We start from the raw sequence: 14799 nt of genomic DNA on the forward strand, positions 1-14799 counted from the left end.
AACTATTTATTGATTTTATTGTCCTCTTTACAAATGAGAATATTTTACAATAACATAATTTAAAATATTCAATGGATTTATTTTTAATTACTCAATTGAATTTATTAAATTTTTTTAAATTATAGGTATATATTTTTTTTTTAATATTTGCCATATGATTATATCATTGATTACCAAACATTCACCAATATACATAGCTATGTATTGCCAACAAATCAACTACCAACAAATAGTTAGATAAGATAAACTATGCAGGTCTACCTATAGCCAAAGTGATAATTAATGAAGATGATAACACTAGTCTTCAAAGACAAAAGTAAATGTAGAAAAATATCATGTATGTACATACATACATACAGTGCGTCAATATGTATGTTTTTGTCTCAAATTTTCCCATTTGTTAGTAATTTACCGCAAGGTCATGTACATTGTTCTCCTGTAATAATTGTTTGTTAATAAATTCTAGTGCTGTGAAAGCATTATTACACGTGTTAATTATTCTAATTTTGTAAAAAGGTGTGTGCAGAGAGAGTCTAGAGAATTTTATTACGACATTCTACTATTTCAATGAACGTTAAAGTGTATATGGTGTAACTGACATATACATATTAATTTAACAGAAACACATCAAATAACAAAGAAAAATGTGTAATTGTGATTACTGTAATTGCAACAGTCATAGTATGTACTGCTAATGCTTGGTTTACATTTACGAAATCCACTCGATTTCAACTGTCAAATCCATAGGTTAAACGTCAAATGAAATCCAGATGAGATTTCATTTGACGTTTGAGCTATGGAATTGACAGTTGAAATCGAGTGGATTTCGTAAATGTAAACTTAGCATAAGAAAGTAGCTCCATTATGGCGAAACGAAATTTAATCGAATAACTAATGGCCTGTTCCCGTACTTTATAAAGTGGTAAAAGTCGTAAAAGTTGTAAAAGTCGTAAACGATTTTCATATAAATTTTGTGTACGGGAACGCAAAATGTGTAAAAGTGGTAAAAATTTTAAAAACTTTTTAGTTCTGGAACAGAGCTAAAATTTGTTAGTTAGTCTTGTGTCAAACTATGAAAATTTTCATGAAAATGTTTTGAGTTTATGGGTAAGATGGGACAAAGGGAGCTCTTTCACATACTCTCTCTCTCTCTCTTAAATGTTAAAAAAATGTTCATGTTATATTTTCAGTGTGAATTATAAGATATTTTATTATTTATTTATAAAATTTATTATATATTGAATTTATAACAAATAGGGAAGACCATTCTAGCATTACCAGCTTCGGCCATCAGCTATTCAAATATTTTAAATAACGGTTCAACGAAAAAATTGTACATCCGATCCTGTTATTAATTCAAAGTAAATAAAGGAAAATAAAGAAGCAGCATATATGTTATTTTTCTTAAGTGTTCTGGCAACACTTCAAACTGTTTGACATAGTTAAGTATAAAACGACGTTTGCACTAGAGCTTTTTGCCGGTTAACCTTCTTTCATGGTACAATAATACAGGTAGCATTATCATGCCAGCTGATGGCAACATAATGTGACAATTGCATTGAATTGATGTCAAATTTTGACATCTTATGTTGCCAACAATTGCCGATGCGGCTACCTGTGTATTTGTACCATGCCTTCTTTATGAGGATTTATTTGACGTTTGCGCTATAGAATTGACATTGAACCCAGTGGGTTTATTAAATCCGGTTAGGTGTAAACTTATACCCTATAAAACGCATTTTGTACCCCGGTTACACTTATCCGGATTAACCCGGTGGGTTTGGATTTCAAATGTCAATTCCATAGCGCAAACGTCAAATAAATACTCTCGAAGTGGGTTAACCCGACAAAAAACTCTAGTGTAACCGTACTATTACACTTGCACTTAAAACAGGTGATTTGGGAATTTCCGTCATTTATTTGACAGATATTGTATGGAATTGACAACTTAAATGATGTTTTATAAAACATCTTAAATGTAAAATGCGTTTAAGTCTTAAGCTGAAAACAGATACAACGTTTGATTAAAGTTTTGCGTTGGGCGTCGAGAAAAAACAACAACAGGGCGACGACAGTACCAAAGTCCAGCGTTTATCTGTTTGTCGGCATATATTTCAAATGAATTTGAGTTTTTCGGCATCATGCCCAACAGTGTAAAAACGGCCAAAACGACACAAAACTTTACCCAAACGTTGTATGTGTTTTAAGCTTTAAGACGAAAACACATTCAACTTTTCAGTAAAGTTGAGCTTCATTTCTGATATAATAATAAAGAATAAATGACGGCTAACTTTACTGAAACGTTGTATGTGTTTTCGGGTTTATATGCAAACACATGGTCTGTTCATTTATATTAAAAAATTGTGAAAATGGCAAAAGTTGTGAACTGCTCTCGTATCAATAGTATGTATAAAGGAACGCCTTCAAGTGAAAAGTGGCAAAACTGAAGATCCTTCAAATAATGTGATTTTTACATTAGCACGAAAAACAATTTTTAGGGATGTTTCGTCATTTAAGCTGAAAACACATACAACGTTTGGGTAAAGTTTTGTGTAGTTTTGGCCGTTTTTACACTGTTGGGCATGATGCCGAAAAATTCAAATTCATTTGAAATATATGCCGACGAACAGATAAACGCTGGACTTTGGTGTCGGCGTCGCCCTGTTGTTGTTGTTTTTTGTCAACGCCCAATACAACACTTTACTCAAACGTTGTATGTGTTTTCAGCTAATGTCCAATTTGCATTAGCAACTTTTTCGTCATTTAGAGCTGTTTCGTCATTTATTTGCTAAAACAGGCAACATTTTGCGTCATTTACCATACAAAAATAAATGACGATAGCTACGTCATTTATTCTAAACAACGCACGAAAACACCATACTTTTATACGCAACCTGCTTTTTTGTCATTAACTACCAAAAAATGCAACTGTTTTATGATGTCTTTGTTTGTTTGTGTGTGTTGTAGAAAAACAGAAATACTCAAACGATGCCAAAGTGTAAATACCCAGCCAGCATTTTTTGAAAATTATAATCAAATTCGAGTCTTTTTTGATCCGACTGCACGATTAAAAACCTGGAATATGAGCTCATTTTCTGATCATAAATGACTCCTTTGTCGGGAGAAAAACCTAACCTCAGGCGACTCTTCTAAACAAATCACAAATGAGTCTTCCTCTATATTAGTTTCTAGTCATTTTTTGCCATTTTCTGATGGTATATAAAGTCTTTTTCGAGTCGTATTTCAATCATTTATTGGTGATTTGTTGATTAATTTGGGAATCTTTTTCGAGTCTTTTTAGAGTCATGTTTATAATCGTTTATGAGTCTTTAGGGAGTCATTTATGAGTCTTTTTATTAGACGAAATAAATTAAAATATTATTTTTATTCTTTTTTGCAATTAATATTATAGGTTACATTTATATCAAAGTTTTGTAGAAAGTGTATATGAGAATTATTTACAACCAAACAAAAGTAAAACCAAACAATCAGTTTTTAATCTCCTAACTGTTCAAAATATGATGAGTAGATACATAATTATAATCACTTTTCAAACACCTGCATGACCCTTTTTTATTAAGCTTTTTTCAATCTTCATCAAGATCAAAATCTGACAATAAATAACGAAAAAGTAGTCACATTTTAAACGCCTCAATGTTTTATTTGTGATTGCTACGCATTTGTTGTTGTATTTTAAATGGAACTCTTTTTAATCATTACAGGGACTCACTTTCGAGTCCCTTTCTCTCAAAAGACGCCGCAATGTGATTTTTGAAAAAGCAATCTTCCAAATGCTAGCTGGGTAAATGGTTAAAGAACTTAAAAAAGTTATAATTATTAATTTTGAATTAAGTCAAGTTATTTGGTAAACAGTGTTGTGAAATTCTTATTTTTCGGAATTAAAATTATTGTATGTGCGATTGTGTGCGGAAGCAAATGACGCAAAAAAACACATGTAAATACACTTCATTTGTTTCTAGGATTTCGTAAAACGAAATCATTTAACGTGCATATGTAAATTGGACTTAAAAGGAGAGAGCTAAACTATACATAACTTATAATTGTGTCGTCAACTCAAAACATGTAACAACGGCCCAACGACTTTATGCAGCTTCTTATTCCTCGTGCATTCACTTTGAACTGATAACAGGTCGTAGTGCGAGTGTCATTTTTTTCTATGGCATCAGAAGCATCATTCATTCTGCAAACAAACCTTCAGCGATACATTTCTTTGTTGAATTGAACGTCTTCCTGTTAAGTTGTGAAATTGTATAATATAAAAATTTCTGAAATGTTGAACAACAAGTTTATAATATACTAAAATAAAATACAAATTGTGAAACGAACCCGAAAAATTATCAATATCCAATTTTATCGAAGAGTGTTGTATTGGTGTGTATGTGTAACAAAACGAAGAGGTAGACAAACAAAATCGTTTAAATATACATACACAAAAGATGGCCACCACAGCCTCATCCTCTGATTTATCCAGCACTAATGAACGCCATTATTATGCCAAGCTTGAAGCTATTAAAGATATACGCGACAAAACGCTCTCATTGGAAAAACTAAAAGTACGCATAATTCGTGAGGTGAAGTTAAGTGACGACGAAGAAAAATGCTTGGACGAATACCGCAAAGAATTGGAACATTTGCTGGAGGAGAAAATGTCACATGTCGAGGAGTTGCGTCAAATACATGCCGACATCAACGATATGGAGAATATTATAAAACAGACAAAGGATAATCAAACACGTTCTGTCGACATGGCCAATCGCCATTATGAAGATTACTTGGCATTGAAATATCAAATAGACCACATGCGGCGTGAGTATTTGGGTTTAAGTCCATTGCGAGATTTACACGAAGAGGAAGGCAGTCCAATATCTAAAGATCGATTTCAAAGTAATTTCCTGAAGGTGGCAGCACAGAATGCATCACAGACATCTTCATTGGCAAGGCCACACCCAAGACATCCTTTAATGCCAGAGTCTGCCGTGGCCGCATTGCCGCCTTCAGCACCAAGTGGAACATCTGGCGGTCCACCACCACCCACAGGCGGCCATGCTTTTATGCCACCAGCACCGCCAGGTAGCGGTCAGAGTCCTGCTTCAGCCGTGCGTCTTGGAAAAGGTGATTTTTCTGCGCCACCACCACCACCTCCGCCCTCAAGTCGTCTTCAACAAACCCCTTCAATTGGTTTGGGTCATCATCCTACATTTCGTTCAGATTTTAATGTTAATCTGAGGCAACAACCACCGCCAATGAAATCCTGTCTATCGTGTCATCAACAAATTCATCGAAATGCACCCATATGTCCATTGTGTAAGGCTAAATCACGTTCCCGCAATCCCAAGAAGCCGAAAAAGAAAACCAACTAATATGGGGTGATAAAATGTGGCATCGTTTTCGCCGGAGAAAATTTGTAAGTGGACTGAGTCTATGTATATATTCAAAGGATTTTTTCCTATTACTATATAAAAACAGGGTATAATAATCTCTGCAGCTGTGCTGGCTGGGTAAGCTTCGTATTTTATTAAGTATTTCTTGCCATGTGTAGTTCTTTTTAAGAAGATAACCTAAGTATTTTATTTTAACAGTATTCGTTTAGTTTAAGTTTGAAAAGGCGGCATTCTTAGAACCATTTCTTGCCAGGCGTCATTTTATTGCTAATCAAAAAAGGGGATGAAAAAAAGGTTGTCTACAGTATTTACTTTTACAATGGCATTAGTCATTGTCAAACACATATAGACACGAATTTACACACACACATACTAGTCTTATATAAAGATAAATCATTGTACATAGGTATGTAGGTACGTGCTGGTAATAAAAAGGATCCATCCATGAAATATGTACTTCACATTTTTGGTGTAACATTTGACATGATTTTGTGTAGCATAGTTTTAGGTGTTGCACAATTTGTTTATGTATCGTTTATAACACGTTCAACATTGTTAGAGAAAAAGTTTAGGGCAATCAGGAGTGACCACATTTAACACCGTTTTTATTTATTGAAGAAGAATACAATCAATGTTAACTCTTTTTCAAATGTATATTCAGTGCGAATTGAACGGTATAAAAAAGTTTTATGTTATCACTGATTTAGTTAAATATTTTTCGTAGAGTTAGAAAAACCATGTTATGGACATTAGGAAACGCGGACGTGGGTTTTAACCAATATAACGACATAAATCAATATAACACACACAATAAGCATCAGGTAGATGCAATAGGTAGATTTTGCAACGGTGTTTATTTTAAAATACATTTACAATGCTCGAGCAATAATTGAATCAAAGCAGTTTTATGACCCTTTGGAAATCAGCCTATTGTAATCCAAAACGTCATGGCCCGCTTTTGAAACACAGAACACACTCAAAATAAGTAACAGGTAGAAAATTGAGCAATATGCTTTCACAACTAAAACAATGCAGTTTTACGATGTTTTGGAAGCCAGCCAATACGTGCACCCGTTTGAAAAAAATATTTGCGAGCTACACTATTTACTACAAGCAATAATAGATTAACATCTCCCTGATCATTATCAGTATATAACTTCAATCTATACATAGCTATTGACAACACCAGGCTGTCGAGATCATCATGAACAAAGTTTGTTTAGAAAAGAAAATCAAAGAAGGATAGTAGAAGTTGGGGAAATTAAAAAACTATGTTGACGATAAAAGATCCTTTTTGGGAAAAAAGTGGTGGTATTACTTATACCTCATTTCCCGCACTTTTCTAAAGGTAAAAATTGCATAGAGCAAACTGTCGTCATGAATTGCTAACAAATCCAAATTGTGCAAAAAGTAAGGGAAGTAAAATGGTCAAATAAGCTTGAATATACGTTAATATTATCAATAAAACTTCATCATAACTCCAAAACTGTCCCTATACTATACTTTTGGTTTCACAGTATATTCCCTGAAAGCAGTAACTCCCAAAAGTTATAATCTAGACCCTTGAGATCGATTTTATTGCATATTGTAATTTACAAATTGTTTGGAACTGCTTTTTCGAAAAAGACTCATTCCACTATTGATTATAAAGATAAAAACATAACCAAAGTCATCTTCGATTTAATCCATTTGCCATTTTGGCAGTGGTTTGCATTCACATGGCACACCCCTCAATTTCTCCTCATGAAAAATTTTTGTCTTGGAATAACTAATTATGCTCTTGAAACTGGAATTAGATGTTTGTTCTCATCAAAGCATTGTCTTTTAGCTTGATTATTCCACATTATCTCAGAACATATTATATAGAACCGAATGCGTTATCTGGTTACAATTGTAATGAAAACAATTTTATTTGTAAGGCTACAACAACGGGCCTTACAGTAATACCTTTCCAAATAAAAATCGAGGAAATTGAACTAGACTCTAAATACATATATACACTTTCTAACCATAGAATTGCTTATTCCACTTTTTTTCAATACATAAAATGTACAAAGTGTGAAACTGCTTGCTTTGCGTGAACACGTTCATTAAAACTGTCTTGGAAGTTATCTTTCATTTAAGTTATTCCTTTTTTACTTATCTGGTACTTTTTTGCAATGTTCGGCGAAGTGGTTAAATCGGAAACAGTTGTAGCATTGTGCGAAATGTACAAAATTTCTAAAGTTTATTTTTATACAAACCAAAAGGATTCTTTAGATTTTTGTACCATTTAGTTTTGTTAATTAGTTATATTTTACTTTAACATTTGTCATCTTTGGTCGTTTTTGTTTACAATGTTCTGCAGAGTGGTTGTACCTAAAAACAGTTCCATTTTGTAAATTGAAAGGATACTATGCTTTACATCGTATCTTAGTACATATTTTTTGTTTGCACTGTTTTGCAAAATGGTTATATCTATAAAACCAAATTTGGTTTGGATACAACAACATAAAACCTAAATAAATCTACAATGTTGAGTAAATTTCAGCAACTCAAACTTTATTATCATAAAATACAAATATAAAATTGAAGTTATACTTCTTTTATATATAAAAAATAAACTACAAATTAAATTGCTTATTCCACTTAGGAAATTATTTTGAGTGAAAAATAACAAAGACCATAATATTAGTTGTAATTACAACCACCACAGACTATTGTTATAATAAAACTTCGAGTTTTGTTTTTCCTTTGCTAATTATATGCATGGTGACATAATATATGAACATTTCAATTGTTTATTCCACTTATATTAACTCTTAATATTAGAGTATTATTACTTGAAAATCTACGCAGACATTTGCTGTTTTTTATATTCCATTTACTATCAGTTCATTTATTGAAATAAAACTTTAATGTTTTTACGAAATAGATAGTAAAAATGTTACATTAATAATTATGATTATTACAGGCCCCAGAACTAGCAGTATCAATTAATGTTTTTAAAGAAAAATAATTATCACTAGCACTAAAATTACAATCAAAATACCTTACATAATTGTTATTAACCTTCGCTTCATCCTTCTTTTTGTTTTTTTTTTTCGATTACAAAGGGTCATTGTTGACCCTTAATTCCACTAATTTTACCAAAAAGGTTGATATACCTTTTATGATATGTCATATTTAAGTTAGGGATATCCTGTTTTAGGGATATTCTTTCAAATGTTAAAAATCCTTCCCAAATAAAAGATCGATTAATTAAACGTTATAATTTATTGACCGCTGTACAAGTGACCCATTCCTAGACCCCAATGTCTCCGTCTAATTATCTGACATAATATATGAACATTTCAATTGTTTATTCCACTTATGTTAACTATTAATATTATATGATTATTACAGACCCCAGAACTAGCAGTATCAATTAATGTTTCTAAAGAAAAATAATTATCACTAGCACTAAAATTATAATCAAAATACCTTACATAATTGTTATTAATCTTTTGTAAATTTTATCTTATGAAGAAACAAGAAATTTGTGACCACGAGCGGCAAGCGCTTACTGGTGTAAAAGAAAAAGGCTCTGGTTTTTCGATTTCCCTGCTAATAGAGCAAGTTATCTTTTTGATGTCAGGAACAAGTCTGACTTCTTTATTTTTTTCTTTCCGTTTTTATATAAAAGTTCTTAAATCTAACATTGAGTTCTTAATCTCTAAATTCACAAAAATACTCGATATTGAATAACTCCCAACCAATAGGAAAAGAGTTCAATATCGATACAATTATTATTATTACCAGAAGTATTATTACCAGATTATATTGTTTTTATTTTACTTTTAAACATTCATTCATAATTCTGTTGACCACGAGCGAAACGCGCTTACTGGTCCTAACGTCTGCAGATTGATGCAGCGTTTATTTTTTTTTTTACTTTCTACTGTCGAGATAATTCCTTATGAGGAATTCAATCTCGTCTATGCGAAGCCATAATCTCGACGCTCGATCCCAAGGAGGTGGCGGATCTGAATTAATTTCCCTTAGCAGGAGCGATTTTTCCTTCTTCAATTTCCACGTATAACCTCCTCTACGGCGAGGGGGTTTAACCACAGGAATCTTCGTCAGATTTTCCTCCTTTTGAGAGCTCCTCTGGTTTCTTCTCCTATAGTCCTCTATAGAGAGTGGTTGAGGGCCTGACATCTGGTTGTGGTGGTCTCTATGTTCCTTAATCCACGATCCCGGCTTGGATCGGACTGCCCGGACAGTATGGCAGTGTCTTCAAATTATAAAACTTCCTCTTGAAGGACGTCTGCGGCTTGACGCAGGTTGTCCTTCTTCTGCGGATTAAAACGCAGGAACTCTTGCTGATTGGGAAGCAAGTTAATTTGGCAGGATCGCCATGTAAAAGAAAAAGGCACTGGTTTTTCTTTTCCTTGCTAATAGAGCAAGTTATCTTTTTGATGTCAGGAACAAGTCTGACTTCTTTATTTTTTCTTTCAGTTTTTATATAAAAGTTCTTAAATCTAACATTGAGTTCTTAATCTCTAAATTCACAAAAATACTCGATATTGAATAACTCCCAACCAATAGGAAAAGAGTTCAATATCGATACAATTACATATGTATGTGTACTTGTAATATTCCACATATGTTGTCATGCATTTGAGTCTTTCACTAATATTCATATTTTACAACTTTACTCAATGAATCTACTATTGGGATATTCTTCAATCCCATTGGCCAACTTCTGACTCATTACAATAGTTTAGAATTCCAATTGGAACTCTAAACCATTGTCCCATATATGAGTGAGTAATGCACTCTCTGTGGCGCTGCGAAACAAAAGAAAAACAAAGCATGAAAGCAATGAACTCGTTGTGGCGCTTGATCAGCATAACAAAACAAAATATAGAACATCAAAATGCATGGCAACATAATGTGATGGTGACACACTACATACCTTACATAATTGTTATTAACCTTCGCTTCATCCTTCTTTTTGTTTTTTTTTTTTTCGATTACAAAGGGTCATTGTATGACCCTTAATTCCACTAATTTTACCAAAAAGGTTGATATACCTTTTATGATATGTCATATTAAAGTTAGGGATATCCTGTTTTAGGGATATTCTTTCAAATGTTAAAAATCCTTCCCAAATAAAAGGTCTATTAATTAAACGTTATAATTTATTGACCGCTGTACAAGTGACCCATTCCTAGACCCCAATGTCTCCGTCTATTTATCTGACATAATATATGAACATATCAATTGTTTATTCCACTTATGTTAACTATTAATATTATATGATTATTACAGACCCCAGAACTAGCAGTATCAATTAATGTTTCTAAAGAAAAATAATTATCACTAGCACTAAAATTATAATCAAAATACCTTACATAATTGTTATTAACCTTTTGTAAAGTAAAAAGACCTTGAGGTGTAATAAGTATTTCAAACACCGTTTATTTTTGTTGTCGGCTTGCTGATAGAGCAAGTTTGATGGATGTCAGCACAAGTCTGACTTCTTTATTTTTCCTTTCGGTATTTATAATAAAATTCTTAATTCTAACAAAATTTCTTAAATCTAGATATCACTCAATACTCTTTTCTGTTAACCAATCAGAAAAGAGTTCTTACAAATCTATTTTACAACTAGGTATATTTGTATGCGTGTATTTGATATTTTTACATATGTTGTCATGCATTTCATATTTTCATTCATACTCATATTCTGGAATTTCACTCAATGAAATTTACTATTGGGATATTCTTCATTCCCATTGGCCGAACTCTGACTCATTACAATAGTATTTGAGTTTTCAATTGGAAACTCTAAACTGTCGCCCAACATATGAGTGAGCATGAAGCAATGAACTTCATATGAGTAGCGCTTTGAAAACAAAGAAACAATGAAAGCAATGAACTCGTTGTGGCACTGACCAACTCAACAAAACAAAATACTGAATATCAAAAAGCATGGCAACATAATGTGATGGTGACACACAACACCCTCACCCTTAAAAGAAATTTATACAATTTTTTTTTGTGTGCATAAACAAATTGTGTGCATTTTATGACAAATTCTTTAGGTTTCAAGTAACACATAATTTATGTTTCTTTTTCTCTTTTTTTTATAAGTAGTTAAAATTACATAATTGTTTTCATTGAATATGATCTTAAGTGGGCTAAGTATTTCTCTTTGTTCTTTGTTTGTTTTTTTTTTTTGTATTTGGTAATAAAATATTTTTTTTTTTTTTGTTACATTCATACATATAATAAGTTTATTATTCAAAATATTTTGGCTTAAGATTAGTTTTGATATTTCTTTAACAAATTTTTATGAAATGTTTTCTCTTTGTTATTAATTCTTATAGTTACATTTAAATTTTCAATATTGATTACTTCATATGGACCATGATAAGGTGACTCATTTTTTCTTCTATTCTCCTTTTTAACTAAAACTAAATCTCCTATTTTAATATCTATTCTATTTGTATTACTTAATGAATTTAAACTTCTCTTAATTTTAGTCTGTTCAATTATATTCCTAGCATTCTCTAATGAAATTTTTAACCCAAGCTTCATTTCCTTAGCATAATTTTCTGTATCATATATTGGTTCATTATTCATTACTTTTTCGCCTGGCATAGTTGGTAATTTTCCGAAAATTAATTCAAATGGTGAATACCCTGTGTCAACATGTGGCGTTATGTTGTATGTAAAAGCATAATACGGTATCCATTCACTCCAATTATCATTATTAACAAAAGTAAGAAAATATTCATTAAGGACTCTATGATTTCTTTCTACTGAACCTACTGTTTCATGATGGTAAGGTGTGGAAAATTTCTGTTCTATATTCAAAAGTTTACACATCTCATCCATCAGTTCATTAACAAATTCTGATCCTCTGTCAGATTTTAGAGTCTTAAATATTCCGTACTTTAATATTAAATATTCATTTAAACTTCTAGCTATTGATTTAGCTTCTTTTGTCTGCATTGGTACTGCTATTATATATTTTGTTAACTCACATTGCATAGTTAAAATGTATCTATAATTATCTGAGGGATTTTTATGTCCTTTCGGGATTTTTATGTCCTCTTCTTTTGCATTATTGAGTCCGTTTCGTCTTCTGTATTCTTGAATGGTTAGCGGCTGCGGTCCCGACATCTGTGTTGAATCCACGATCCACGGCTTGGATCGGACTGCCCGGACAGTATGGCAGTGTCTTCAAAGAAAAAAAAAAAAAATTTAGCAGAGATCTGCGGCTTGACGCAGGATCTGCTTTTTCCCGACTGCGGATAGAACGCAGGAACTGCGAATGGAACGCAGGATACTTGCTGACTAGAGAGCAAGATTTGGCAGGATCGCCATGTAATAAGTATTTCAAACACCGTTTATTTTTGTTGTCGGCTTGCTGATAGAGCAAGTTTGATGGATGTCAGCACAAGTCTGACTTCTTTATTTTTCCTTTCAGTATTTATAATAAAATTCTTAATTCTAACAAAATTTCTTAAATCTAGATATCACTCAATACTCTTTTCTGTTAACCAATCAGAAAAGAGTTCTTACAAATCTATTTTACAACTAGGTATATTTGTATGCGTGTATTTGATATTTTTACATATGTTGTCATGCATTTCATATTTTCATTCATACTCATATTCTGGAATTTCACTCAATGAAATTTACTATTGGGATATTCTTCATTCCCATTGGCCGAACTCTGACTCATTACAATAGTATTTGAGTTTTCAATTGGAAACTCTAAACTGTCGCCCAACATATGAGTGAGCATGAAGCAATGAACTTCATATGAGTAGCGCTTTGAAAACAAAGAAACAATGAAAGCAATGAACTCGTTGTGGCACTGACCAACTCAACAAAACAAAATACTGAATATCAAAAAGCATGGCAACATAATGTGATGGTGACACACAACAGAGGGTTTATTTTTACTTTGCTGATTGGAGCAAAGTGTCGGCTCAGATCTAGTTTTTAGACAATTGTTTTTTTTATAATTCTTAATAATATATTTCTCTTTTAATATTTTACATATCTCTCAAAAAATTTCATCTTATGAAGAAACAAGAAATTTGTGACCACGAGCATCAAGCGTTTACTGGTCCTAACGTCTGCAGATTGATGCAGCGTTTTATTTTATTTTTTTACTCTATTGCCGAGGTAATTCCTTATAAGGAATTCTATCTCTTCTATTCTCAACCATAATTTAGAGGCACGATCCCAAGGCGGTGGGGGATCCGAATTGATTTCTCGTAGAAGAAGGGCTTTCTCCTTCTTTAAGTGCCATGTATAGCCTCCTCTGTTGCGGGGCGGTCTCACTATAGGAATCCTCGTGTGTTGGTCCTCTTCTTGAGTCCTCCTTTGATTCCTTCTCCTATATTCTTCTATCGAGAGTGGTTGTGGGCCTGTCATCTGGTCAGTGCTTGTGGGCTTTTTCTTCCTTGATCCACGATCCCGGCTTGGATCGGACTTCCTGGACAGTATGGCAGTATCTTCTCAAAATTTTTTTTTTTTTTCAAGGACGTCTGCGGCTTGACGCAGGTTGTCCTTCTTCTGCGGATTATACGCAGGAACTCTTGCCGATTACAGAGCAAGATTTGGCAGGATCGCCATGTAAAGTAAAAAGACCTTGAGGGTTTATTTTTGCTTTGCTGATTGGAGCAAAGTGTCGGCTCAGATCTAGTTCTAAAACAAGTCTGCCTTCTTTATTTTTTCCTCTGATATTTATATAAAATTCTTAAATCTAACATTGAGTTCTTAATCTCTAATATTTACAAAAATACTCGATATTGAACAACTCCCAACCAATAGGAAAAGAGTTCAATATCGTTACAATTACATATGTTTGTGTATATGTAATATTCCACATATGTTGTCATACATTTGAGTCTTTCACTCATATTCGTATTTTAGAACTTTACTCAAATTATCTACTATTGGGATATTCTTCAATCCCATTGGCCAACTGACTCATTACAATAGTCTTGAATTCCAATTGGAACTCTAAACCATTGCCCTAGATATGAGTAATGAACTCGCTGCGGCGCTGCGAAACAAAAAGAAAAACAAAGCAATGAACTCGTTGTGGCGCTTGGTCAGCATAACAAAACAAAATATCGAACATCTAAATGTATGGCAACATAATGTGTTGGTGACATACTACACTTTGCTTCATCCTTCTTTTTGTTTTTTTCGATTACAAAGGGCCGTTGTATGGCCCTTAATTCAACTAATTTTACCAAAAAGGTTTATATACCTTTTATGATATGCCATATTTAAGTTAGGGATATCCTGCTTTAGGTTATCCTTTCATAGGTTAAAAATCCTTCCCAAATAAAAAGCCGATTAATTAAACGTTATAATTTATCGACCGCTGTACAAGTGACCC

At 32.7% G+C, this 14799-nt stretch overlaps 1 protein-coding gene across 1 annotated transcript; it reads left to right on the plus strand.

Moving 5' to 3' along the window:
• The first annotated feature begins 4138 nt into the window (after window positions 1–4138).
• Window positions 4139–13913, plus strand: LOC141398784 (zinc finger C4H2 domain-containing protein). The gene is made up of 2 exons (XM_073976440.1): window positions 4139–10821; window positions 13334–13913. The coding sequence occupies exon 1, from the start codon at window positions 4458–4460 to the stop codon at window positions 5379–5381; it is 924 nt and encodes a 307-aa protein (XP_073832541.1). The 5' UTR covers window positions 4139–4457; the 3' UTR covers window positions 5382–10821; window positions 13334–13913.
• Window positions 13914–14799: the final 886 nt, after the last annotated feature.

This window comes from Musca autumnalis, unplaced genomic scaffold (assembly GCF_047663935.1).
Source record: "Musca autumnalis isolate F117 unplaced genomic scaffold, ASM4766393v1 scaffold_3, whole genome shotgun sequence".
Lineage (NCBI taxonomy): Eukaryota > Metazoa > Arthropoda > Insecta > Diptera > Muscidae > Musca > Musca autumnalis.

Excerpts from the sequence above, each read along its gene's own strand:
- LOC141398784 (XM_073976440.1), top strand. The coding sequence starts at position 4,458 with ATGGCCACCACAGCCTCATCCTCTGATTTATCCAGCACTAATGAACGC.